Consider the following 27,500-nt stretch of genomic DNA (forward strand, 5'->3'; position numbering starts at 1 on the left):
GCAGAAGTAATTTCAACTACAACCCTCTCAGCCTTCGCTTTGGAAAACGCTACAACGGCTACATTTACAGAAGAGCTGTTAAAAGAGCCAGAACGAAAAAGGTTTCACCCTTCTCTCTGTTCTTGCGAGAACTGGAGGTGCCCACCTGAAACAGAGGACATGAACTGGGGAAGTATGTTATTTGTGGTGGAAAGTCAAACGGCGACAGCAGTGTTCTTAAAACTCTTTATTTAAAAAAGGTTTCCCTGATTAAAACTTTTGCACCTATCTTTAATGTAAAATTATTTTCAGATGCTACAATGGAGAGGAGAACTATGTAAATAAAATACTTTTAGAGAGCATGTCTTGTCCTGTGTCTCGTCTTAATAATCTGATGAGTTATACGAGGAGATCCTTAGTAGTAATGAAGTGATTTAATTGACTGCAGTCACAAGAGGGCACTGCAAACTAAATAACAGGGAAAATAGTCAAATGTGTTTAGTAGAATTGTAAAAAAAATAAAATAAAAATGCTGAATCAATCCAGATCAAAGCGCTTCTTATTACCGGGACATATGTAGAAATAACCTTTGAAAACATCTATCTTTGACCCTTGAGATTCTCTGACTCCGGTTTTAGGTATGTTCATTTAGCGTCTATTGGGAATCAGAATCAGAATATTTTATTTATAGCAGAGCAAATTAGGTGATCACAGTCACTCCAAGACGCTAAGAACAATAACAAACATGGAAAGGTACCAATATTAAATAATACCTTTAAAAAACAAAAAACAAAAAAAGCATTTAAAAAAAAAAAACAAAAAAAAAGTTGACATTGAGGTAACCCTCTTGTCATTTGTTCCATGGTTATATACTTGTTTTTTCTTTATTGCATTTCAAGTCAATAATTGACAGTTTGAGTTCTTCTAGTTTCAAGTTACTTTTTATTTTTAGTTCCTTTTTTAAAAACAAATTCATTCAGTTTGGTTCCATTTAGGTTCCAGAGGGAGTTTAATTGTTTCAGTTTAGTTTTTTTAATGTTTGAGCAGTTTTAGTTTAGTTTCTCTTGGCTTCAGTGGTAGTTTGTTTTTATTAATTATTTCCTCTTACCAATAACAATAATAAAATTTTGCAATGTTGTAATTGTCCACTATAGCACTACAGAACATGAGACCATTTTTTGGCAGAATACTGGTTATTGTTATTACAGCTTATTTCCTTTATTTGATTCACAAGAGTTATCCTTACACTATTTAACAATGTAAATAAAACACATTGTTAAAGGGATTCTCTACATGTGCTTAAAACCTACTTAATAACTATAAAAACACATCCCCATAAAGTCATTGGTTCAGGTATGTGGATGACACCTGGGCGAAAATCAAATCTCAGGATGTACCACAATTCACAGATGGTGTGGTTGTGTTCCAGGGTAGGATAACATGGCCCTCTTTTTCATTTCTTCCATGTACAAGTCAGCCACAGTGGGTGAAACTGGAGAACCCATGGCACACCCATGTGTAGTTCTTGTTCATTCAGTGGTGCTAGTTTCAGTTATTGTGCAAATGTACTGTGTATGTGTGGTAGTACAATTTTAGACACACTGAAACTTTTAGTCATACTAAATATTTCAGATTTAACTCAACAAATTTAGGCTACCTTTCCAAGTCTTTAAAGTTTTATCAGTACAGATAAACAAGTCATTGGAATGCCTAAGATTTTATAGATCTACATGTTGATCAGCTCGATTTGAGATATTGCAGTATTATTTTTAGGTTATCATTCCAAATGATAAACTATTTTGAAGAAGGAACACATCAAATATCTTACTCTGCTGGAACTGCAGCTAATAAAACAGAACACACCAAAAATAGATGTACAAGCAATCGCATTAACTAAACAGCAACACTGAGAGGACACCCAGTAATTACAAAAAATTATCTTGAATTAAGATGTTTCTTTTCCCCCCTCTGTTTGACAAATCATCAGATGAACCCGTTTCTGCAGCATTTGTCTCATACTTGTGACAGTATTGTCCTTTGCTGTATTTTCTTTGCAGATCGTCTGATAATATCTCTGCAGTGCAGAAAAATCACGACCTATGAAACCCCTCTTTTTAAGTCAGCGCACACAGTCTAAAGCAGAGAGCCATGGTTAACAGAGAAAGTGGTTATGATGTCCGTCATCTCCAAAAGGAGATTTAGGGATTTTTTTTCCCCCCGAGGCAGCTAAGACAAAGAAAGCTGGCTGTGTTGAACTTTGTTCATAGTAAACTTTTTGTGTCTCCTTGGAGCTAAATGAACAGGTAATACAAAACTGCTCCCCTGCCAACTTTTTTGAAATGTGCTCCTGACACAAGATTTAGAATGAATATTTCAGAAAATGAAAATTATTTCACTTTTAACTTTGATATGTTGTCTTCATCACATTTTGCCAAGAAAGCCTTCAAATGACTTCTAAATTATTGCATTTTGTCTTTTACATCAAACACAATCAAAAGTTATTTGTACTTTTCCACCAGATGATAGAACAGATTCATTATTTTGCTACAGGCTGTAACATTAACATGAACAAACATCAAAGACACATTCAGGAGGTGTAGTTTTATTAAGTCACACACTGCTGTTTACAACACAAGGCCAGAAAAATCACACCTCGTATCCATAAATCAGTCCTAGCTGGATACCCACATGCTTCCACTGCTACTGCACCTCGCTTCGACAGCACAGAGAAAGAAAGATTTCCCATCTAGACCCAAGTATGTGATGATTTGTCTGCTTCAAAGAAGCAACTTCAGAGGAAGGCTGTCCTTTGGCTTTGTTGATTATTTTGCTCAGTGACTCTCTGCTCTAAATTAAAACAACACGTGAAAATGCAGTTGAAGCAGTCAGTGACACTTTGTGTGTTTTTCTTGGGGGTTTTGTGTGGACTTCTAAGTGCATATGTTGGCTGACACTCTGGATCCAAAGACCGTACAGGAACAAAGGGCATAGATGTGCTAACACAATCACCGCGACAGTAACTTAGGCCTAGCGCACGACGGAAAGCAAATGTGCCCTTTTTTAAAAAAAAGCATACCAGTGTTTTTTTAGACCTACAAATAATCTGGTGATTGGCATGGAGTGAGCAGAAACATGATGTAAAACTGAAAAGTTCCCTGACAGTCTTAAAAACACTGGTACTGTTCTTCAAAATAAGGCAACACAAAGCTAGAAGAATGGGCAAGATTATGAAAGGACTGCGTGTGCGAGGACAGGCCTCACTGCATCATGGGAGTGGTACGTGGTGTGTTCACAGGTCCTTGAGGTCTTTCTGGATCCCCCACAGTGTGTCAGCGCTCTTCTTCAGCTGGGCAACCTCGTCATCAGTGAGGGTCATGTTGACCACACTGTTCACACCGTTGCTGTTCAGAATGCAGGGCAGGGACAGGAAGACCTCCTCAGCGATACCGTACATGTCCTGGAAAAGACACAAACACAAAATGAAGAAACACACCAGATGCCCTTTCTAATTCAAAACCCCAAAGGGGATTCATAAATCATGACTAATGTTGAGAATTAACTACAGAATTAACTGGTGATTTACAGCAAATGTAGCTTTGGCCTAAAGAGCCAACGTGCTGTTCTGTGTAACAGCCGCCACGTGAAAAATGGTTTTCATGGGGTGACGGTGGCTCAAGAGGCAGAGCAGGTCAGAAGGCTGGTGGTTTGATGCACGCTGCATGCCAAAGTAAGACAATATACCCCAATTGTACGAAACAGAGTCTGTGTGCGTGTCTGACCTTGACCATGGTGGAGACGGGATGGACACGGCTCAGATTCTTGACAATGCTCTCGGTGAGGTCAGCAACGCTCAGGCCGATGGCCCAGTTGGTGTATCCCTTCAGCCTGATCACCTCATAGGCACTGAGATACAAAACATCATTATTAGCATCTGTCTGCAATTAGATATTAAATGTGTTACAGGAAGCTCGATTAGTTTACCCAGACACACTGACAGGAAGGCTTTTATTATGGGGAAAAAGTTACAGGATTGTAAATCATTCTGAGCAACATGTATAAAGCCTTCGATCTTCTTATAGCAAGTCGAACATATGTTTATTTTTTATATTGTTTATGTTTATTTTTTGAAGCGATATGATGCTGGATGCATATAAAAAAAAAAAAAAAAAAAAGTACTTTGAATGAATGACATTCTTTGCCTGTTGTAATAAATCACATTATAGTACACAGTAACAGTTGCTGCTTCTGATAAACAGTAGCAGCTTCATGTATAATTTGATAACATCTCTCTGGTCACAATTATTAACAGAACCCACACCTTGAAGCGAGTCCTTGCACACTTACATTAGCTTCAGCTCTGAAACTAACTAAATACAACGACTGAGGTTAGAGGTTCTATTCCCACTGGAGCCACCTTCTGTATAACTGTAATTACTTGTGGCCTTGAATAACTGCAGACATTCCCAGAATGACACACATATTTAATTACAGAAGGATACTGGCTTCAAAAACAGAACATCTGTTAGTTTGATTTGTCAGATCACCATGCGCCTTCCTTTACCATTTTCTGTTTTAACTTCTAGCGGTCAGTTTAAGTGTCCCAGCAGCATTTTTCTGATTGTATGCTTGTGATGCAGATAATTACCGATTACTGAATGCTGAAGAGGATTTCATTTACTTATATACTGATGGCACACACATATTTGCATTAGGTAGTAAGATTATGTTTGAAAAAGTTTGACTTTAAAATAAAAGGTATTTGTAGCAGGGCGCATAAATACAATTAAGTGTGTCCCTGTATTTATCCCAATTTCCTTTTTTGTTAAATTAGACAAGTTTCTCTCTGGGTACATTTGGAACAAAAAAAAAAAAAAAAAAAAAAGACAAAAAAGAGAAAGTGGTACTGGCTGGTCTCAGGTACTGGCTACAGGTGGAGGGCATGAAAATTCCCCCTGCGTGGCTGAGCTTGGAGATTTCTTCTTGTGCCTTATCCTCTTTACCAGCCCTGATTTATGCCCAAAAGCAGCCTCTGAGTGGAGGTTTTTATAATAACTCTATTGTCAAAGTTACCTTGAAAATATGGTATCAATTTCGTCGTTATTTTAAGTTGCCCTTTTTTCCCCTTCAGTCACCCATTTTGAAAAATCCCTCTTTTCAGCCTTCGTTAGTTGATGGTGCTTTTTATTTGTGGGCCTCCTTGGGTATCAGGTCTTTTTCTGATCTGTATATTCAGAATACACTTGTCTCCTTTGAACAGCTCTCATTGAAATTTGGCCTTCCAAAAAGTCACTTTTTTCGCTACTTACAAATCCGGAGTTTTGTTAAAGAGAAATCTTCCCAGTTCCCATCTAGACCTCCTTGTCATGACTTTGATAACCTTCTATCGCCTCCCCCTTCATCACAGGGCCTGATCTCTTGTCTGTATGGGAGAATATGTTCCTTTGGCAACTCCTCAACCTCGGCTATTAAAATGGCATGGGAGCAGGATTTGGGGTGTGTGATTCAGGATGACTTTTGGGATAAAATTCTGTACCGGGTCCATGGCTCCTCATTATGTGCCAAACACGGGTTGATTCAATGTAAGATTTTGCACCGCGTACACTGGACTAAAGCCAAACTAGCTCAACTATACCCCAACCTTAGCCTTGATTGCGACCATTGTCATCAAACACCAGCCTCTCTAATACATGTGTTTTGGTCATGTCCATCCCTCAAACAATACTGGATTAATATTTTATCAAAGATCATCCAGCTAACTCTCCAACCTGTGCCCTTAACTGCTTTGTTTGGGGTTCTTCCTGATACAGTTGTCTTGCCGACGCCCCAAGCGGATCTGGTAGCATTTCTCACCTTATTGGCAAGACACAGAATATTGTTATATTGGAAGTCCCCTTCTCCCCCATCCTGGGAAATCTGGATCAGAGATTCTTTGCATTTTAGCAAACTTGAAAAAATTAAATCCACCCTGCGTGGGTCTATGGCCAAATTTCTTAAGATCTGGCAACCCTTTTTTGACCATGTTCAGACTTTGCGGTCCCGCAACGCTCCCAATTAGCCAGCTCAGACTTTATTCTATTTTATTTTATCTTATGTTTAACTATACGGACTCTATTGTGCCTGCGCTTTATGATGGTATTTATTTACCTACTTTATACATATTTCTTTTCTCTTACCGATCTGACTTATCTCTACAACTAAGCTGACCACTCATTATGTTTTTGGTTTTTTTTGGTTGGTTTGTTTTGTTTTTTCTGTGTATGTGTGGGGGTTCTGAAACTCTCCACATCTCTCTTGTACACTCAGGAACTGCTATTTTGTACTCCAGGGTTTACTATTCGTATTATTAGATTGGATCCTTTCTTTTTTCTTTTTGTACACCCACTGGTACTCCTATAATTATGAGGTGGGAGTGTATGTTTCATATTGTTTTATGTTCTTCAAAAAGAAAACGGCATATTGTTTAATTTGTCTTTTGTAAAAATGGATGCAGAAAACTTAATACAAATATCTGAGAAAAAAAAAAAAGGGGGTATAGAGTTCAAAGTACAACCTGTCCACCACTGCCTTGTGTGTGGCCTTCCACTGCTCCTTATCGGCATCAGTGCCGATATCAGGGTTCAGCTTCTGCAGGTTGACTCCGGCCACATTTGCTCCGCTCCACACGGGCACTGAAGCAGGAATTCATGGAGATTTTACATGCAGATATGATTTTATAATGCTGTTATTAGACAGAAGCTAATTCGGGTGTGGACTCACCGCTGGTGTCTCCGTGCTCACCCAGCACCCAGCCGTTGAAAGAGCTGGCGTGGATGCCGAGTCGCTCAGCCATCAGGTAACGGAAGCGGGCTGAATCCAGATTGGTGCCGCTGCCAATGACACGGTGCTTCGGCAGACCGCTCAGCTTCCAGGTCACATATGTCAGCACATCAACTGCATTTAAACACAAACACACAATGCCGAAAACCAAATGAATATAAATAAATAGTATTCCTAAGGGTCTTTATGAAACTCTTGCACTTACCAGGGTTGGAGACCACAATGATTGTGCAGTTGGGGCTGTACTTGGTAATCTGAGGGACGATGGACTTGAAGACATTAACATTCCTCTGCACCAGGTTGAGGCGGCTCTCTCCCTCCTGCTGGCGAACACCAGCAGTCAACACGACTAGGCGAGAGTTGGCTGTCACTGCGTAGTCTGAAGGAGGAAGGAAAGAGTAACACATGATCTGCTCAGGCATGTATTCAGACATCTTTCTGTAGCATGGGGGTCAGTGCAGGTCCAGCTCCTGACCTTTGTCTGCCGTTATCTTGGAGGTTTTAAGGAAAAGGCTGCCGTGCTGGAGGTCCATCATCTCTCCTTTAAGACGGTCCTCCATCACATCGACCAGAGCCAGCTCATCACACAGGTCCTGACCACAGGAGAAAATTCACTACTGTATTTCCACACATTTCTCCACATCTCCGCCATATTCCAGGAGACTCTGGAGCTCCCCAAGACTCCAAAGATGGGGGGGAGAAAAAAAACAAAAAAACAAAAAAAAAAAAACTGTTGTCAATTTGTTAATTCTATTCCATTTATATAGTGCCAACTCACAACAGTTACCTCCAGGCTAGAGCATTGCAAGGTAAAGACACTACAATAATACAGAGAAATCTCAACAAACATTTGACCCCCTATGAGGAAGCACTTTGGCAACAGAGGAAAGGAAAAACTCCCTTTTAGCAGGAAGAAACCTCTGGCAGAACCAGGCTCAAAGAGGGGCGGCCGTCTGGCGCGACTGGTTGTGGTGAGGGGAGGAAGACAGAACAAAAGACATACTGTGGAACAGAGCCAGAGATTAATAATAACTAATGATTCAATGCAGAGAGGTGTATGAGGATGTGTCCTTATAGGAGATCTGTTCAGGTTTCCTGTGGGCTTTTTAACATGCAATATGAAGCAAATGTGACTGTGGATTGTTGCTATGAAAACATATATATAGTTTCGCACTAAACATGAAACTCTCAGATGGGACTGATCATAAATGAGACACAGATTTCTGCTTATTATAGAAATATGGCTGGTTCCAGAAGTTTTTTAATTAGACAGCAGTGAGTTTGTGGAAGTTTCTTCACCAGTTTGGTGAAAATAAAAATCATGACGTCTGAAAAAAATCAGTGAAAAACTGTCAAACGGCCAGAATTTCCATAAATCACAGAGGATGAGTTAAGACTGTCAGAGAAACTGACTCCAAACTTCAAAGACATGACAGTAGAGCATGGGTCTGCACAGACGAGGCACACTGAACGGTACTTTGTGTTACCACATCTCAGGTTTAACCAATGAGACAATGTTTTGGTGGTGACAACTCATCTCTTTTTCTAGACACAGCAGCCTCCCAGGGAGTGCTCACTTCTTTAGATCAAATGGTGGAAACAGGAGGTCATTTTATAATTAAATTTCATCACAGCTTTATGTTTTCCTTCACACACTGGCTGAAGGCGGAGTTTGTCTTACCCGCAGCAGGATGCTGACAGCACAGGCCATGCCCACTTGGCCCACCCCGACCACCGTCACCTTGTTCCTGGGAGGCTCAGCAGCGCTGCCGGCCTGAGGGCTGATAAGCTTTTGGAGCACTGAGGACATGATTGCACCTGCAGGGAGACAGAGAGAAACAGGAAATTCAGTCAACTTGTCAAATGACAAAATAAAACAAAGGGAAAAAAAAATTTAAACAGATTGTGTTGACTGCTGCTGCTGAAGATGGGCCAGCACGGTGGTAGAGGGCACTGAAGGCTCCTGGCTCAAACCACATGAACTTTGGGTTAAATGCTCACTCTAAATTGGGCATGTGCAGGAAAAAAAATTTTTTTGATGCATACAGAATAAAAAAACTCCATGAATGTGACTTACGTATCCTAACGTTCTCCAAGTGGTAAGTGTGACTAGAAAAGCACAATATTAACTGCAAATATTACTGACCAAAACTATCTGTGAAAAGTTCTTCTAAACTGTTTTAAGCACCAGAAGAGAAAAAAAAAAAAAAAACAAGTGCTCCTATTCCAGTTAGCTCCAGTCTTAATTCCAAAACTCAGCCAAAAACTTCCAGAAAGACTACAAAAGCTCAGGTTTGTGGGTTTGCTCAAATGTTCACCTGAGCTAAAACTGTCCCATTTCCAGTTTACTTCCTCCCAGTCCTCTTTAAACATTCTGGGCCTATTACTGGGTGAGGGTTCTTATATTTTATCAGTCAAACTGTCCTTGTAGGAAAAACCCTGAAAAACTAGTTAAGCCACATAAACACATACTCTGGCACATTCATAACAACAACCAAAGGAACCAGCTACACAATGAACAGAGGGTGGTCCTTAGGCACAGAGGTGCTGGAGCCCCTTTTATGCATGTGCTAAACTCAGAGTTGACTGAACCACCTGTGATCAGCTGTTCGGGAACACCTCGGAGTTTTATTTTAAACTGTGATTGTTGACCATGCTTCCTGGTACAGGGCCCCAGGTGCTCCTTGTTCTCACACCGTTTTAAACCACAAACACCAGTGGAAACAGTTTGGAAGGTTCTGGCTTTCTCCTCAGACACTACACCAACTGGTGTAGGGTTTATTCTTTCAACACTGATACTGCTCTCTCCACTTCACCTACAGGTAAAATGTTTCCTTATGGACTGGTTCTTATATAGCGCTTTTCTACTCTTCTGAGCACTCAAAGCGCTTTACACAGGGGTGTGGCCGTATTCAGACTGCAGGCAGTAAGAAGGAGCCAGTCTCAGAATGACTGATTCACTGGAGGTTAAAACAAAATAATCTTGTCTTTTGTGTATTCTATCATTATAATAATTATAATGATTGTAATTTTTAAAACTGGGTAAGACCATTTCTATGCAAATATTAGCAATTTTCAACAAGTGAGAACAAAAATTCTATTGTATATACAAAAAGAAGATTTTTTGTTGTTATGTTTGTTTGGTACGAGTTGTAAACTTAAAAAAAAAAACCCATCTAAATCGGTATGAAACACTTACAAACCATAATAACATATGTAAATGTGATTTGGGGCTGAAATGTCTCAGTAACCTGCAGAGGGTCTACTGTGAAATGACCTACATTGGGTCCAATGGTTGGTTTTATAAACGCCATCAAAAAGTCAAACAAAGTGAGTTTAGGACACAAGCTGTTCATTTCATTAGTTAATCATTATTAAGTTAAAATGATTAAACACTACCACACTCAAGGTTGACTTTGGCTAATATGTTTGATCACAAATGATGTGACATCACCATTAAAAAAGAAAACAAAAAAAAAAAAAAAACACCATAAACACAAAAGATGTAAGTATTTGGGTTTTGGAGTGTTGAGATCAGAGACAGCTTTGAGGAAACAGCATGACTGTGATGGAGTTAAATCTGCTACATTGTAACTGCAAACTCTTCTGAAACCTTACACTGTAACCTATAAACTGCTCCTCCCCACAAATAGAACTATGTGCTACTGTTGACACAGACCACACGGGTATAAATTTTGGCAACAGTGTCAGCCGGTTGCCAAGGTTACTCCATAAAGCACATTACATTGACTGATGAACATCATCATGGGACAGATCATTAGTCCCCAAAGCAATGTGGCTCAGGCCTATACCACATTTTACCACTAAACAATAAAATCATTTTTATTACAAGTATTTTCTTTATATCAACTAACATTTTTATTTTTTTCCAAATTATGTGACATCAGTCCGTCATTGTAAAAAAACAAAAGAATATTTGTTAAGCTGAATAATCAAATAAGATCATCTCCACGAGTCAACTACTGTTTTATTTCCGTTCTCTTTTCTTTCATTTTCACATTGGAGCACAAGTTTCTGCCTGAAAAGACAAAAAATATCAGGAGACTCGGAAATAAAAATGTAGTTGATGACAGAAATGGTTTCGGAGAAATTTTGCAGGTCTTTCCGTCCAACTGCTGTCAGACTCTACAACATGGTCTCTCCAGATGACCACACACGTACGTGCAGACACACACACACACGTACACACACACACACGTACACACACACACACGTACACACACACACACGTACACACACACACACGTACACACACACACACGTACACACACACACGTACACACACACCCAATACACAATGATAACTTTCGCCATGTCTGCTTGATGTGCAATAGTACCGAGTGCAATTTCCCAATATAACAAAGTATGTTATTCTATTCTTTTCTAATTCTTACTGCTTTTAAATTGTACCTTCTGTGCCATGACCAAAAACATCCCCACATGTGGAACTAATATAGGTTTATCTTATCTGTTATCTTCAGCTGAAAGCCATAAAAGTATTTCCTTTTTCCAAATACTACACTGCTTACTTTCTTAACAGCCAGTGAGGCTCAATAAGAACAGGAAATTATTCTTTCAAAATAACAGTTAAATGACAGTTAGTTGTATTTTGGGGCTGAGGCCTTAGTCCTGACCTGTGCAGCTGTAAATATGGTGGCTCACACATCAAGGTCAAAAAAGTCAAAGACAAAAATAAAATAAACCAGACCTTACCAAAATATTACGTCCAATCTGCAGAAACTGCCAAATCTGATGTATTAACAGTGTAACATTTCAGTGCAACAAAATGACTAATATAATAAAATGACTGTGTGAACTGTAGATACAGTTATACAGCACATGATTTGAACGAAAACTGCTAGGCGAGGATCCAAAAAGAGATCTCTGAAGTTCACAGGGCCTGTGTTTGGAAGCCACTGACCTTAGCTGCCAGTCAGTGGTAAGAACAAAGCCAGCGAGGTCACCTTGTGTCATATTTAGCCTACCAACAAGCTCCAACCTCTCGGCTATACCAAGGTCAAAGAAATTTGTGAACAGGCCGTGGGGGAGGGGTGCTTTGTCTCCATAAAGGATCACCTTCTGTGCACACTTACACAGGATGTAGCTGCTGAACAGCACGTCTTTTCCTACCCTCTAAAAAATTACCATTGCACAATTCAGCCGTCAGCCACGTACATCACGTCTTCAACACGCCCCGAGTTCGTTTTTCCAGTTTGTGCTATGCCTCAAGGGTCTTGCATTGTAATTTAGTTACGTAAGAGTCCAGGCCCGAGTCCTGCCGTCCGCTTTCACGCAGAGAAAACTATTTCAAAGTCACGCGCACAGCGGGAAAAACGATTACTTGTAGATAACGATAAGTCGACACGGATGTGGTGGAACGCACATAAAGGGAAGGACGACGACATTCGCGTTGCATCACGGCTCTAGCTTCCTGAGTGGGCCTCTCCAATTGAAATAATTTTTTTATATCATTTTTAAAAAGCTAATATTAAACAGTGTTTAAAGCTGTGCAAAACAAGCGTGAAATCGCCCCAATTTTAACGATGCTGCAAAGATTGCGCAGACACTAGTGGAACTTCCTATTCACTGAAAATGGTTTCCTTTAGCTGCCGTTTTAACTCGGAGCATCCATTTCTGATGCGAACACGACGCCGCTTCAGAAAACAGCCACAACAACAAGAACATGGACTTACAGGTTTATAGAAAGCCTGATATTCGTTATCTGGTCCCGGAGGAGGAACAAGGTGATGTTCGGTGGCTGGTGAAGGATGAACAGAAATGTGGTGTGGAGCTGAAAGGGCTGCTGTGAGGAGGGGGAGGGTATAGAGGGAGGTGGATGTGAATAGGCTGGCTATGAGAAAGAGGTGGTGCGGGTCCGCCTGCTTGCCTGAATTCACACCTGTTTAATCAGACTCCTTTCTAGCATTAGTGGTGGTCAATGCGCTGTTTATAGGTGAAGATGAAGACTTTCGTTCAGTGATTCAGATCAGCTGCAGTTTTGCCATCTGTAGCAATAAAGACGTCCAGTCATAAACATCATTGTACTCACAAGCACTTTACTTTGGATCATTTAAATATATGAACGTCAAACGATATCTAAAGTGTAAGACTTTTAATTTCCACATCAGTGTGCTGTGAAATTATGTTCCCTTGGTTCCAAGTTTCGTTCTCCGCTTGCTGCCATTAAAGACTGGTAAACTACATGTGGACTACTTTTAATAAAAATGATTATGGAAACTGCTCATTGTTGGTAAATACAACAATGCATAAGGCAAATGCAATATTTAAACTGGCATCTTTGTTTTCCCACTATGGACCATACCAACCTAGACTCTCTTTGTATTGTTCCTTGGTGATTGTAACAAATAAACTATCAAGCACGAGTTCCCCCAATGCAGACTGTTAATTAATGCCTGACCGAAAGAGTAAACGACTCTGGAAAATCATTACACTACAGTTAGCAATGTATCTACAATTTCCACCTTCACTTCCTCATTTAACTCCTTCACTTCCTCATTCTGGCCATGTCATGACCCAGTTTATTCCTGCATACAGGCAGAAACTAAAAATCTCTGAAATTGTCGTGAGGAAATCCAAAAAGTGGTCCAGTGAGGTAAAATAATATCTTCAGGCTACTTGGTCTGTGCCAACTGGGATGTGTTCAGGACTGTTACCAGTAGTTTGGACGAGTGCACAAAGTTCAATTTAAATTTAAGTCATTTCCCTTTATATAATGCCAAATCATAACAACAGTTGCCTGAAGGAGCTTTAAGGTGTGAATAATACTAAGAAAACAGAGAAAACCCCAACAATCAAATGACTCTATGATAAAACAGGAAGACCAGGTGCAGGCTGTGCAAAGATGCCCCTGAGACAATCCAGCACATACCAGCAGGGTGCAAGATGCTAGCAGGCAGTGCATACATGTAACTCCATAACGAAGTGGCTGGCATAGTTTACATCTGTGCCGAATATGGCCTGGAAGTCCCAAGGTCAAAATAGGACACACCCCCGAGGGTGACTGAGAATGACTGAGCTAAGATCCTCTGGAACTTCCCGATACAAACAGATAAACTGGTGATGGCGAACCAACCGGACAGTGATAGCTGTAGCTATGCCAAATAATAGCAACATCAGGAACGTGAAAAGCTGAAGAAATACAAAGGACTGAGAGAGGAACTCGAAAACAATAGGATGTTGCAGCCTTGCCCTCTTCATCCAGCAACACATTCATACCTTAAGGCACCCAGTCAGACACACTGAAAATCAGTATGTGAACAGAAAGGGAAGTAAGAAAGGGAATATTGGGGAAAGTGCAAGAAGACATGCAGAGTCAAAAGTCTGTCACAAAACACCCCACCCCCATCATAGTAGCTGCATTCTTGCCTTATCAGTATTCCTCATTCTCTTTATCTCTAACACTTCAACGGCTTCCAATATTTCTCCCAGCCATCATTATAAACAGTCATCAGTTTGTCTCCATGAGGAAGAAATACGCAAAAAAACAATCCCAAAAAACAGTAATCAAATATTCAGGTCCTAGTTTGAAACAAACAAAATTAAATATATTGATGCATGCTCAATCACCTGGGTAAGAAAATCTCAGAAAGTTGATTCTGTTCATCTGGACATTGCATTTTCAGCAGTACGCTACATTTAGGTCAAAGTCAAATTCAGCTTTATTGTCAAAATTTGTATGTGCAGATCAAACAGGGGAATTTGAAATTGCATTGCTCCAAAGGCCCTCAGTGTTACACTTAAACAATATAAAAGATAAAAAGATAAAAATCATATGCGCAATACAGTACAATGAGGGCTGGAATGGCCATCGGGCATACCGGGCATTTGCCCGGTGGGCCGCTCGTGATTTTTCGTTTTTATCGGCCGACGGGGTTTTATTTCTTTTCTTCTTCTTTTTTTAATGGTATAAATGAATGGTGGTGGATTGGCCAGTTGGTCATGATCGACTCTGGGCTGGACCAATTACAGAAGGAGGTCGAACTTTAAAGTTGAGGTGAAAAGGAACGCGATTTGTCCCGTACTACTTCAGCTAGAAAGTTGCTAATTCAGTCATGAAACTGATCAATGAAGTTTCATGACTGAAAGAGGAAACCAGCGGATGTCGCGCTAAACAACAGCAGCACGTTTAAGCTTGATCAGCTGTTGTTAGAATTTATTTAATATTAATTTCTAGTATCAGCTGATGTTTGCTGGAGCCACAGCTGTAAAAACTGCTGGTCATGATGTCGGTTTGGATATCTGGTGAGAAGGAAACATGAAGATGAAACCAGGAGATGTCCTTACTGAATCATCAGAGCTGAACAGGTGACGGGGAAACAGGTTTACCTTTTAGGTGACATGAATGAGGTGAAGGGAAGTTATGAAGTGTTTCTGAGAGACAAATAACACCAGGATCCTTTTCTAAGTAGCTGACAGCTACGTGTGCAGGGGCGGGTCTAGCAAAGTTTTGCCAGGGGGGCAGGTAGGGCATTAACAGGGAAAGGGGGGCACAAAGAAATACTTTTCTTTCTTATTCTTATTTAAAATGTCTAGCTTTTAATAAATAATTATCTGAATCTTACAACCAAAGTTTTCATCTGATGTAAAATGTACAGAAATCCATTATAGTATTCAGTAAATATTAAGTCTAGTATATACCCTTGTAAGTTATAGTATTCTTTCCTTTGGGAAGGTACCATCTGTGCAGTCTGCAATTCTGTTGAAGAAAGATGTTGAATCTATTTAATTACTGGAGAAAAAGAATAGATTTCTGTGCATTTGTTTTATACGTGCATTAAATTAAAATCAGTTTTGTCAATTAAGCATCTTGAGGCAGAGGGTACGGGAGTGGTTCCCTTTTTTTTCTTTTTTTGCTGGGAGTTGGCAACCCTATTAGTTAGGTATATGTAATTATAAATTAAGTTGTTTTATATTTTTGCTAAGTACTGTTTAGAATACCAGAATAGGGAGGCTGGTGTAGGTTTAAGTTTATTATAAAGGCTTTATGGATTTTCCTGTAATACCATGGTGGGCCGGTCACTAGTCAAAATGCCCGGGCTGATTTTTTGTCCCAGTCCAGCCCTGAGAACAATACAATCTTATATACACAACAGTTTGCCATCCCGATGGCAGCAAACTGAAAAGACTGTTGGACGGACGAGTGGAGTCACCTGTAATGCAGAAGGCTTTTAAGGTGAGGCAGGTGCAGCAGATGTCCTGGAGGGAGGAAAAAGAAGTACCCACAATCCTCTCCACTGCTCTCACTACTCTTTGTAGCTTTTTCCAACAGGACCCAGTGCAGGAGCCGTACCACACAGTGATACAGCTGGCGAGGATACTCTCAACAATGCTTCACTAGAAGGTGCTCATAATGGGGGTCGAAGTTCTTGCTCTCCTCAGTTTGTGGAGGAAGTAGAGTCGCTGTAGGGCTTTACTGACCATGATGCTGTGTTTTTTTGACCAGGAGAGATCTTTATCTTCTATAAACAACTTTAAAGATCCAATTTCCCACAGGCCTCAGCAGACTCCTTGCTGAATTCCATTTCTACTAGGACCTTAAATGATATGCAGTCACAGTAAGTGGTGTAGAGCACTATTAATCTTCTCAAAAATAACAAATCACCAGGAACAGACAGTCTAGCTGCAGAATTTCATGAGGTTTTTGCTACTGAGCTAGCTCGTTTTTATGTGAAGGAACGTCTCAATGAAGAAAGTCTTCCACTCACTATGACTCAGTGACTGACCACACTGATTCCCAAACTCACGAAGACCATTTACCTGATTATTCTGATTCTGATTCATGTTATTTTTTAGATTTTTATAAAGCCTTTGACACTGTGGAACACCAGTCCATTGTACAGTCCTTACATAAATTTGGTTTTGAAAGTTACTGTTGTTAATCCATAGAGACTCTATACAGAAACGGCAATGGCTCAGTGAAACTAATTAGTGGAACCTGTCCTAAAGTTGATCTGTCAAGAGGCATTAGACAAGGATGCCCTGCATCTCTGTACCTCTTTTTACAAGATCTTTAGATCTCACATGTATCTCACTGCTGGACAGAAATCTGATAATCAGTCAAATGGCTGATGATACTGCTGTTTTTCTGATGAACCAAAAACACGTCTGCAGCTCTGGAAGCAGTAAAAGCGTTCTCTAGAGCTTCTGGCGTAGATCTGAATATTAACAAGTGTGAACTTAAGGAATATTTCAGTACATCTATTTGTACTATACAAGTTAAAAATGAAGTGAGATACTTGGGAATAATAATTACTAAGGATCAACCAAGAGGAACATCCTTAAATGTGAAATCTGTCTTCCAGAAAACTCAAAGTAGACTAAACCAGTGGCCCCTAGAGATCTCTTCTTAAGAGGAAGAGTTTTGATCACCAAAGCAGAGCAAATTTTACGATTAATATATGCAGCTCTGTCTATCCATGAGGAGAAAAAAACTCTTAAATGTTGCTGAACTGCAGAGCTCCTTCAGTGACAGACTGCTGCATTCTCGATGCATGAAGGAGTGTTTCGCAGGTCTTTCCTCTTCTGCAGCTGTCAGACTCAGAACTGCTCCCAACAAACATAGATGTTTACATCAGCACTGTAACTTGCACTATTTTATCAACCGATTCACACTATAACCAGGTTTTGCCTCTTATCTGTATTTAATTTAATTTAATTCAATAATGATACAGTACTCTGCTTTTGGTAACTGCTGGGTCTGTGTTTCCACAAGCCCCGCTAATTCTAGAGACTTATTCATCATGAAGAAAACAAGACAGTCGATCGATCGATTACTTGCGCAAGGGAGGCCTCGTCTGTGTCCACCACGAAAATGACCCCAAATCTGGCTTCCTCCCGCTGCCTTTTATTGAGAGACAGTTCACACAAAACACATCACAGCAAAGCAACGCCCACATGGTCCTAAGACCAGGCATTGTATGTATATGTGTGAACTTCTGTAAGAATGTGTGTGTGTGTGTGTGTGTGTGTGTGTGTGTGTGTGTGTGTGTGTGTGTGTGTGTGTGTGTGTGTGTGTGTGTGTGTGTGTGTGTGTGTGTGTGTGACCTCCTGCTGACCACAGGAAGCTTAGATCAAAAAGCACAAGGATGTGTCTGTAATAAAACACTACAGCCCCCCACCCAGAACCTCGAGAATCTTGGGGGAGGGACAGTGGAATTCCTTTCATCAGAGGTGGCATAAAAATGACAACATTTAACAATTCACTCCAACAGAACCATTGTCCTTGGTGTAAATATGTAAAAACTGTATGTTTCTGTTCTGTGTCTTGTGTACTGTTTGTTTGTATATGTGTCTTTCTTGCTGCTGTTACACACAAATTTCCCCTTAGGGGCCAATTAAAGGATTATTCTACTCTATTCTAAATGACACTGACAAGATGCTCTTTAGCTTTGTGTGGAGAAATAAGACTCAGTATTTAAGGAAACTTGTTCTCTTGAACACATATGATAAAGGCGGTCTAAACTTTCTGGATTTTAGCACTTTAAACAACACATTTATCATTAATTGGGTAAAAAATGTACAAAAATATCTCAACTCCACTTGGAATGTTATTCCTCTCCATGTGATAATTAAACTAGGACCCGGTCCACGCAGACCGCGAAGGCCGGGTCCTCGAAAGATGCGGCCTAGGTTTTGGGACACAGCTTAACAATTATATAATTTCATATGTCCGTTATTAATAGTCGAATCTTCAGTCCTGGAGCCCTGCTGATCCATGCTAGCAGGGGCGGGACTTTATTTTGATGGGCATATCATGCGGCCAATCACATGCAAAGACAGACTGGGAACATGTAAAAGAAGATAGGGGACAGCCGGGAGCCGGTGTTGCGCCCAAAACTGTTTTCCAATGTTTCCGTATGTTTTTTTTATGTGTAATATCCTTACGTATGTTGGTAAATAGACTTCGGTGAACAGGGTTTACAAAGGGGTTACATATAAAATTTAAAAATGACCTGTTTTTCAAGTATCTTTATAGCTCTGTCTTATTGTACTTAGATTATAACCAATCCGGTCCTTTTTGTCCACTTAAAATATGTTTACAGAACTATTTTTTATATTTGTTGCAATTTCCGCTGTCAACTTGAACTTAAAAAAAAGACATTTTTAATGTCAAGATAAATAAAGGATATATAAAAGCCACTGCCAAATACTGATTGTGGCTTCTACCTTTTTACAGGATTGTTGTTTGTGGCTTAAGATGATGAGGGATACATTTGACATATGTTTCACGTATTATAGACCAACAAGTTATTTATAGCAGTTTAAATAGGAGCAATCAGTTTTTGGCAAATACCGGAAATCGGTTTTTGGCAGCTGGCGATCATTTTTGGCACAACACTGGATTTAAATGCAAGCATCTCGGGAAAGAGTAAAGAAACGAAAGAAAACATAAAATGAGCAGCATCTGGCTAAATTTCAGTAATATTGTTATTGTAAACCGCAAAGCTGAGTGCAGACTTTATAAGACTAGGACCTGGATAAAGTCATACCCGTTTTTCTTTTCAGCTATTTTCCGTTGTGCAGGATTCAAATTTGTCCAGGCCTTAAACCTCGTGTGTGTCTCCCTAGTAGTAGCAAATCCATAAAAATAGTTGGGGGGGGGGGGTTCTGACAATACAGAGTTAAAAATTAGCTTCCTTGAAAAAGACTAAAGTGACAGTTTAGTATTGAATATTACTTAAAGTATATACAAAGTGTCTTTGAATGGCATAGATGCAGAAATGTCTGCATGTAGCACACAGCTATGGCTCAGTGTCTGAGTGTCTAAATGAGTCTCACAGGCCTGAATGTGCACTGCTAAAGATATTTCTTAAGAGTGATAGGTGGCCTATCATGTAAAATGAGTTTGACACCCCTGCTCTGGAGTAATCAGCTTTAAGTCTGGACCCCAGGTTGAGCAACTCGAGGGCAGTCAGAATGTTCCAACTCCTTTGTTGTCATGAGGTGCCTGTAGCTAAGGAGGTAGAGCAGATCATCTGCTAATTAGAAGGTTTTCTCTTCCTTCAGACAAGGTGAGTCAAGTTAATGCTACAGAGTTCAACTTTGGTTTAATCTTTGGACAGGGTGCGACAGAAATACCCAGTGCCCTCGTTCAACCATTCACGTTGGCAAAAATACTGTTAATGTAAAATAACACTAAATGATAAAGTTTGTAACAATCCATATACATTTGTTTTTTAGTCGTTTGCAGGTTATCTAATATGTTTTTTCATAGGACACATTACAGTGTTCAGTAAAAATATTTTAAAAACTGAAATCTTTTGGACTCTAAAGTGCACAAACACTTTTTTAAAACTCAAAACAGAAAGAGAGAAAGAAAGGAAAAAAGCAAGTTTACGGGGTCCTCGGTGCATGATCTGCCTGTCTGTGTGGACTTGGCGCAGTGCAATGGAAACATAGTTGAAAGTGGACCTGATAATGAAGGCTAAACCCTGACTGTCCCTGATGGAGCCCACTGCTATTTCCATCAACAGTGGGACGTGCTGGAGATGGAGTACTAAAATAGGCCACACATACTGTTCAAGCAGCATGTGCAATAACCCTGTTAGTTTATCAAATCAATGGATTCTTCGTATTCTACCTAAACGTGGAAATTACTGGAGCGAGCCACCCAAAAAGAGGAGATGAGTAAACTGAGCGTCTGACAAACCTTTTTATCCCCCATAGTGTTGATGTTTTATTCAATCATTCACAGATGACAGTGTTGCCTCACAAACAGGGAACACATAAATAGACTCCATTTCCCATGACCCCCGGCAACCTTATCCTGCCAGGCGGCCCTGTTGTACCCACTGAGATGCAACCTTATCCCAATAGAAGACAACACTATTGCTGCCAGTGTAGAAGCTGCCCATTTTGTGGGCAACAAATGGATTGTAATGACACCATCAGTACAACAGCACACTGTGTGTGTGTGTGTGTGTGTGTGTGTGTGTGTGTGTGTGTGTGTGTGTGTGTGTGTGTGTGTGTGTGTGTGTGTGTGTAAGGGGGAGTTTCTGTGACCCAGGCCAGGCTCAGGCCCATTAGATGAGCATCAGGTAAATCTGCTAGGCGCTATCATTTCATTTGTGACACAGTAGTTCCTTTTAACTCAGTTTGAAATGCAGTGTCTGATTTTTATGTTCCACAGCTCTACTACATCATTTTAGCAAATACACTATTAGGATCATGAGGCACAACGTGAGCGTATGATAGTGGATGCATGCAAATGTATCTGCAAAATTTAACAGGAAGCAGTGGCTCCCTGGTAATCCAGAAGCAAATTAAAAACCCTTTTCCTCACATAGAAGGTCTTGAATAATCAGGCCCCATCTTATATTCCTCAGACCTCACAGTACTATATCACCCGAGTACAGCACTATGCTGTCAGACAGCTTACTTTTGGTTCCTTGGATATTTAATAGTAGAATCAATCACTTTTATAGAGCAAAAAAATATAAAAATAAAATTCTAAATTGTCTTTCTCTCTCACACACACAAAACTGTGCCATTTGTACTAGAAAATAGGATCTATCAGTAATGAACAATATCTATTGCACAATTCCAGCTTTTGACTTCTACATTAACCATCAACCACAGTCTGAGATGAGGACAATGGAATAATTGATCATATGTTATGCTATAATCTCACACCAGCATGCAGAGAGGAGGTGCAACATCTAATGGACTGGTGTAGAGTCAACAACCTGTGTCTGAATGTGGACAAAACAAAAGATTTCAGGAGAGCACAGAGAGATCACTGTCCACTTAACATTGATGGAGCATCTGTGGAGGCTGTCAAGAGCACCAAATTCCTTGGTGTCCACCTGGCGGAGAACTTCTCTTCCCTCCATCATAGACACCTATCACACCCACTGCATCCGCAAAGCCACCAGCATTGTGGAGGACCCCACGCACCCCTCACATACACTCTTCACCCTGCTGCCTTCTGGCAAGAGGTACCAGAGCATTCGGGCCGTCACTGCCAGACTGCCGAACAGTTTCTTCCCCCAGGCCGTCAGACTCCTGAACACTGAGTAACTGCACTGACACACACACACACCTCCAAGTTACTTTTTGTACAATGCTCAGTTTCCACTGTTGTGTCTATATCGTTCTGCTCTGTCTGGTGTTGCACTCTTTGTTTTGTTTATTTGCAATTTTTGCACATTGAACTTTGTAAAGTCCTGTGTTGATTGTCTGTTATATGTCATATGTAGCTTCATGGTCTCGTTTCACTGTGTACTGTACCACTGCACATGGTTGGAATGACAATGAAGCCACTTGACTTGACTTGCTTAGGGAGGGGCAGCGACTGGGTGGCGTGAGGGGAGGAAGACTGGACAAAGACCTCCTCTGGACTCCAGATATTATAATAACTAATAATTAAATGCAGAGAGGTGTATAAATACCAACAACAAATAGTAAGCAGGTCTCATAGGCACAGCCTATGGGCCTACTTCTAGCCAACTAGAAGTAGAGGACCGCAGTCCCAACAGCTGAGTGATTAAGGTAAAATTAACGTGGTAAAAGAGTAAAATGAATGCCTATGTGACCATCAACTATGGCTAATAGTGTGGCTTTTAAAAGAAAAGGCAGCTAAGATGCTAGTAATCATTTAACTTTACACTTAAATTGTCAATAGTTTCAAATTTAAGGTTGTGGGGTATGGTAATGAAATGGCCAGGTTTATATTTGCTAAATAAGGATCTTTCCTGATGCTCACTATAATTTTTTGAAGGAAAAAAAAAATCAGAAAAGGTCTGTTCTTCAGCATTAAAGTGACAATGGTCAATCTTTCTACTACTGCACAGCAACTGTTGATAATTGGGAAACTTCATTCTGAACACTGCTTATGTGTGGCCAATTGCATTGTGAGTTCTCTTCCTTTGGGCTCTGCCCTCCAGTCACTTGATTCATAGAGTGAGTGCATCAAACTGCAGCAGTGCTTGCGCAGCATATTGAATGGTTTGTGTGCATTGCTGCAGAGTTCTGCATGGGTAGGTTGTTGATTGCATGAGTGACAACAAATGTGGCCATCAAATGAAGCTATTTGCTCAGATGATATATTTTTCTCCCTTCGTACCCAAATATAATTCCATAGCATTTTCGGTAGGAGAAACATCCCTCTCAACTTCTTCAGCCTGAAGGTGGAGTAAGACCTCCCTCTGGTGGTACTCTAAAACACAGGCCCACCAAGAACACCTTGAACAGTGAACAGACTAGTCAGTCATCTCTAATTAAAATGTACCGATCTTCCAGTGAGTGTATTACACTACGCAAACAGTTGACAGAAATCTGGTTCTCCATGCTGATGACCTCAGGCAACTGAAACTAGCAGCATATGATGCATCACAACTACACCACCTTAAACCACTGCAAATTTCAGTGTAATACACAGAACCTTCCCAGTTATAGCAGTAGCGCTCCTTTAAAATTGATATTCCTGCACAGGGCAGATGCACTGTGATAGATGTTGTATAACCTTCAAAACAAACGCTTTAATTCAAAGCAGAAACAGACAACAGGTGTTTTCCAGGAAATATTTAATTAGAATTTCCAAATAATCTAAGGACAGGAACTGATAAAACCAGACTGATGTTTCTACAGAGAAAAATTATGTCAGACCCTTGATCAGCCAAGAGTGACGGCTCCATCTTCTCGCCCGTTTTGCTTTTAAATATACATGAGAAGTAGCACCCCTGGGCCCTGAAGAGCAGCAGGAGCTGAGGACATAAATACAGTGGCTGCTGTGTGCTGTAGGAATTTGGGGGTTTAAATGTGTTGCTTCTGGAGAATGCAGCTCAGTGACAAGATGGGTTACTCTGTAAGACCGAGCTTCTTCTTCAGGGACTCGGGCATCTCAGGTGGAGGGGGGCGTGGCAGGCGGAAGTACACCTTCACAGAATCGTAGATGAACCACTGCAGGGCTGTCAGAGTACCAATCATGATGATACGGGCAATAAGACCCTTCCACACACCTGAAAGAGACAGCAGTCCGTTATTCCTCACCTCACAAAACAGTGGTTCAGGTCAATCAAGTCCTACTTCAGTAGACACAAAAGCCACTTTGCTATCCACTGAACACAAAAATGTGCTAGACACAAAGTCATCATTCAACCCTACTTGAATGTAAACCAAGTACAGGAGGTGAGCAGTGTAAAAGTGAATTGTTCACAAAGTTGCACTCCTGAACCCCTGAGACACAACTGAGGCCTGATTGCAGGTATGCCATGACTCAAACTCCTCCCACAACATAGGAGCTGCTGAGAAGCTCTGCTCCTCCAGCAGTGGATGGTCTTAAACCTCGTTTCATACTACTGCTGATGAAACAACTGAAATAATGTTGATACAAACCTTTGGGTCCCAGCCTCTTGAGGACCTGCATAGCAGTGCTGCCCTTCTCTTTGTTCAGCACAGACACGACCGAGTCAGCAGGGTGGGACACGATGGCACAGAACACACCAGCTGCACACAAAGCAACGAGACATTAGAAACCTCAACCTTGATTTTCTAGCCTTATACAGCAAAAATGATTGGAGTTTACTTTGCATGCTACAACTAAAGGTCTAGTAGTTACTCAAAATACATGGCAGCATTTAATCAACATCAGCAGGGAAACATCCCCAAACTCACCAATGTAACCAGCCGTAAAGGTCACGACCAGCTGCTCAGGTTTGGTGCACTCACTGCGGGGCTTAGGGACAACATACTTGTAGAGCATCTCCACAGTTCGCTCAAAGCAGGCAAACTTCATCATGGTGTAGGGGATCTGCCTCATCCACAAGGGAGCCACTCCTTTATAGAAACTGGGATTACAGGCAAAAAACAAGGAATGAGCTCAGAGACACTTGGCACTAGAACTTCATATAGAGATAAATATCCCCTAATTTTAAAGTAAGTTTTAGGCTCAGGTACCTGTGTAGCTTACACATTTTGCTGGTTAAATGTAGTTTAAAAAATAAATTAAAAAAAAATCACTCCAAACTGTCTTCCAGCTCTATGCAGAGACTATGTCGAATGTGTCCGTCCCCCAGGCTCGCTGCACTGGGAGATCCCTGCCCAGTGACAGGGTTGCCAGTGCAGCAGATGGGCTGGGGGACAGGTAGACTGTTCTCACACGCCAATGACTCAAGCACCTCCAACTGTACAGCCAGAAAGCTGCTGAGGAGCTCTGCTCAGAGAACAGCGCCCTCCAGAGGTGGATCTAAGGAGCGTGTTAGCATCACAAACTTGTTCTCCGTTTAATTATTCAATCAAGTGCTACCACACGTTATGGAACAAACTTACGCCCAGAGGCCCTCCTCTGCATACATCTTGGGGGCACACTCTCTGAGGGTGTTAGCATAGCCTGGCTGGGTCTGGATACGGACTTTGGCAGCCTCCATTGGAGCCAGAGCGATGTCAGCGAAGAACTCTGCGCTAGCTGAGGCAGCCAGGTACAGGGAGGTTCTCCACAGGTACGTATTCTCCTGTTGGTCACACAGTGGGAGAAAATAAGAGTAGTTCCAAGCAAGTCACACATAGCCTACACTGCATTTACACACATGAAGAAGGCAGTTCAGATTTCTCCAAAATAATGTGACAACTCAGAGCAGCTTCATGGTCAATAAACGCTCAAAGGACTCCTTTAAACTCATCCCATCTTTCTTCTGTAGACCAGAAGCATGACTCGTGCCCACCCTGCTTTGGCAGGCGTTCCCAGTCAAGTGTCAAAAAGTTCCACTCACCTCTCCTAGCAGGTCACTGTAGAGGATCTTGAACACTTCATAGAAACCAAACTTGCAGAGTCCCTGCATGGAGTAGCCAATGAAGGTAGGAGCCCAGCCCTTTGCCAGACCTCTGACACCATCTTCTCTCACCGTTACTGCAAATCCATTGCCAATGCTCTTGTATTTATCAGGATTCACCTAAGGAACAGAAACACTGGCGTGATCACCATATCAGCTCTGAACACAGGGGTTTTAGGGGTAGTGTTGTCTGCAGGTAACCAGCACCAGAAGGCTGACACTAAGAACATACTTGGACTGGAGACGTCTGTTTTCATGTCAGGTTACTGTTAATAACACTTATAATAATACTGTGTGAGGGCAAATAGAGTCATTTACTGTTAATTAAACTTGTCCATTTCTGCTTTGCTTGGTTTAACAAGCTCTTGTACACTCAGGATCCACATTCTCAAGAAGCAAACAGTTGTCTTTGTTTGTTCAAAGTCACTTCAACTCAATGACTGATATTTATTTTAATATACAATAATTCGTAGACTCCTTGCTAACATACTCATTAGTTGAAGGTTTGAGAGGCTGGCGTAGATGCTGGCTACTGGGAGGTTCAGCTTCCATACAAACCTGCAGACGGCACTTGACAAGGTCGAGGGGCACCACTGCTGTGTGTGTTAGGCCGCAACTCAGGATACCCCCAAAGCCACACAGAGCATAGTACTTTGAGGAGCCAAACTCGCAGCTGACTTCCTCTGTGGTAGAAGGGAGGGGACAAAGACATGCAGCATGCAAGGTCACATGCAACAGGACAAAAATCAACAAACACAGGGCCAAGTAATGGAAGGAGTCACCACTGAAACACCAAATAAGTGTGTTTTGCTCCAGGTCGCAACTGTTTCAATTCAGTGCCAACACCCTTCCATTATGGATGCCTCTGTCACCAACATGCCACCAATCATTAGGACAGTATGATCAAATCACTGTACAAATTCAGTATGAGCGGTCAGGGACCACAGTAATGTTTTGCAGTTAGGCAGTTCTCTCTCCTCGTTTACTGCTTTTCTTAACACACTTCAAACTTCCAACAGATCGTCAATATGTCAGTAAGTCTAAAAACAAATGCAAAACATTAGCAGGATCCCCAACTGATTAAAAACATGGTCTGATTAAACTGAAATAAAACAATATTCATTTCATTGGAATGATTACACACAGCAGAGAAACTGTCGTATCAAACGTACGGCTGTCTTTGCAGTCCTGTTAATGAACAGTCAGTGTGTTGCCTAAGCCAAACTCAGCTGTGTGTAATAAAACTGTCAAAAGAGAAACTGTTCTCCCTCAGGTCGGTCCTTCTGACCTTCAGACACTGGTCCTCTTCTGTGGGTGGCATTCATTTAACAATACCGTGAAAAATCATGCAGGTATGTTATGATCACTCCAACATGTCAGATTAATGGGAACTAATGGCAAAAACAAATTCACCACAACTATGCTGGTGACATTTCTCCCATGGAAAGATGCATTAATTTTTTTTAAAAGGACAAACAGAATTATGGTAAGTGGGCCAAAGACGATGGCAGCAAGCCGCAGCGACAGACCTGCATTCGGCATTTGACCAGATCGAGGGGAACGACAGCTGTGTGTGTGGTGCCACAGCTCAGAATCCCACCAAAGCCACACAGGATGAAATACTTCTGTGAGCCGAACTCACAACTGTCTCCCTCTGAAGAAACACAGGACAGACTTTAAGAACAGGGCAATATGAGCTCAGCATGACTGAGTCTGGAGCAGTGAGCTTATGGAAAGTTTGTCATCCACTTTTCCTCTTACCCAAAGAGCTTTTTACTGCCCATATCATTTAACTAGGAAATTGGATATTTTGTCTTCCAAACTTAAACAAACACTAACAAACGTAAAAACTGCAGTTTCTGTTTCAAAAACAAATGATCCAAGCTTGATGTCAAA

The 27,500-nt window shown here is 41.0% G+C and overlaps 3 protein-coding genes and 1 non-coding gene across 7 annotated transcripts in view; 1 reads left to right on the forward strand and 3 right to left on the reverse strand.

The window, feature by feature from the left end:
- The window catches only part of kiss2 (kisspeptin 2), a 6,106-nt gene extending 5,590 nt beyond the window's left edge, over positions 1-516 (forward strand). Inside the window, exon 2 of one of the 3 annotated variants that reach the window (XR_013093255.1) lies at positions 1-22. This exon is cut by the window's left edge and continues 114 nt beyond it. Coding sequence is in view for 2 of the 3 variants with exons in the window: in XM_076874323.1 (XP_076730438.1) it covers positions 1-149 (149 nt within the window). In the remaining variant the exon portion in view is untranslated. The other 2 variants (XM_076874323.1, XM_076874324.1) reach the window with 2 other exon arrangements.
- A 2,049-nt stretch (positions 517-2,565) lies between these two features.
- Positions 2,566-12,667, reverse strand: ldhba (lactate dehydrogenase Ba). The gene is made up of 8 exons (XM_004564761.3): positions 12,510-12,667; positions 8,477-8,613; positions 7,271-7,388; positions 7,001-7,174; positions 6,736-6,909; positions 6,530-6,647; positions 3,759-3,882; positions 2,566-3,436 (listed from the first exon to the last, which is right to left on the reverse strand). Exons 2-8 carry the CDS (start codon positions 8,603-8,605, stop codon positions 3,269-3,271), a joined length of 1,005 nt encoding a protein of 334 aa, XP_004564818.1. The 5' UTR covers positions 8,606-8,613; positions 12,510-12,667; the 3' UTR covers positions 2,566-3,268.
- A 10,676-nt stretch (positions 12,668-23,343) lies between these two features.
- Positions 23,344-27,500, reverse strand: part of slc25a3a (solute carrier family 25 member 3a) — a 5,457-nt gene continuing 1,300 nt past the window's right edge. The window contains exons 3-8 of one of the 2 annotated variants that reach the window (XM_004564762.4): positions 26,163-26,287; positions 25,545-25,724; positions 25,105-25,286; positions 24,451-24,623; positions 24,172-24,282; positions 23,344-23,795 (exon numbers count right to left, since the gene is read on the reverse strand). In XM_004564762.4, the coding sequence (XP_004564819.1) occupies positions 23,635-23,795; positions 24,172-24,282; positions 24,451-24,623; positions 25,105-25,286; positions 25,545-25,724; positions 26,163-26,287 (932 nt within the window). In that variant the 3' untranslated portion in view covers positions 23,344-23,634. Of the gene's footprint in view, positions 23,796-24,171; positions 24,283-24,450; positions 24,624-25,104; positions 25,287-25,544; positions 25,725-26,162; positions 26,288-27,133; positions 27,259-27,500 lie in introns of both variants that reach the window. The other variant, XM_004564763.4, reaches the window with a different exon arrangement.
- Positions 24,836-25,035, reverse strand: LOC111500749 (small nucleolar RNA SNORA53). The gene has a single exon (XR_002721244.1). It is a non-coding gene; the product is annotated as a small nucleolar RNA SNORA53 (small nucleolar RNA).

The sequence above is a fragment of the Maylandia zebra genome, linkage group LG15 (assembly GCF_041146795.1).
Source record: "Maylandia zebra isolate NMK-2024a linkage group LG15, Mzebra_GT3a, whole genome shotgun sequence".
NCBI lineage: Eukaryota > Metazoa > Chordata > Actinopteri > Cichliformes > Cichlidae > Maylandia > Maylandia zebra.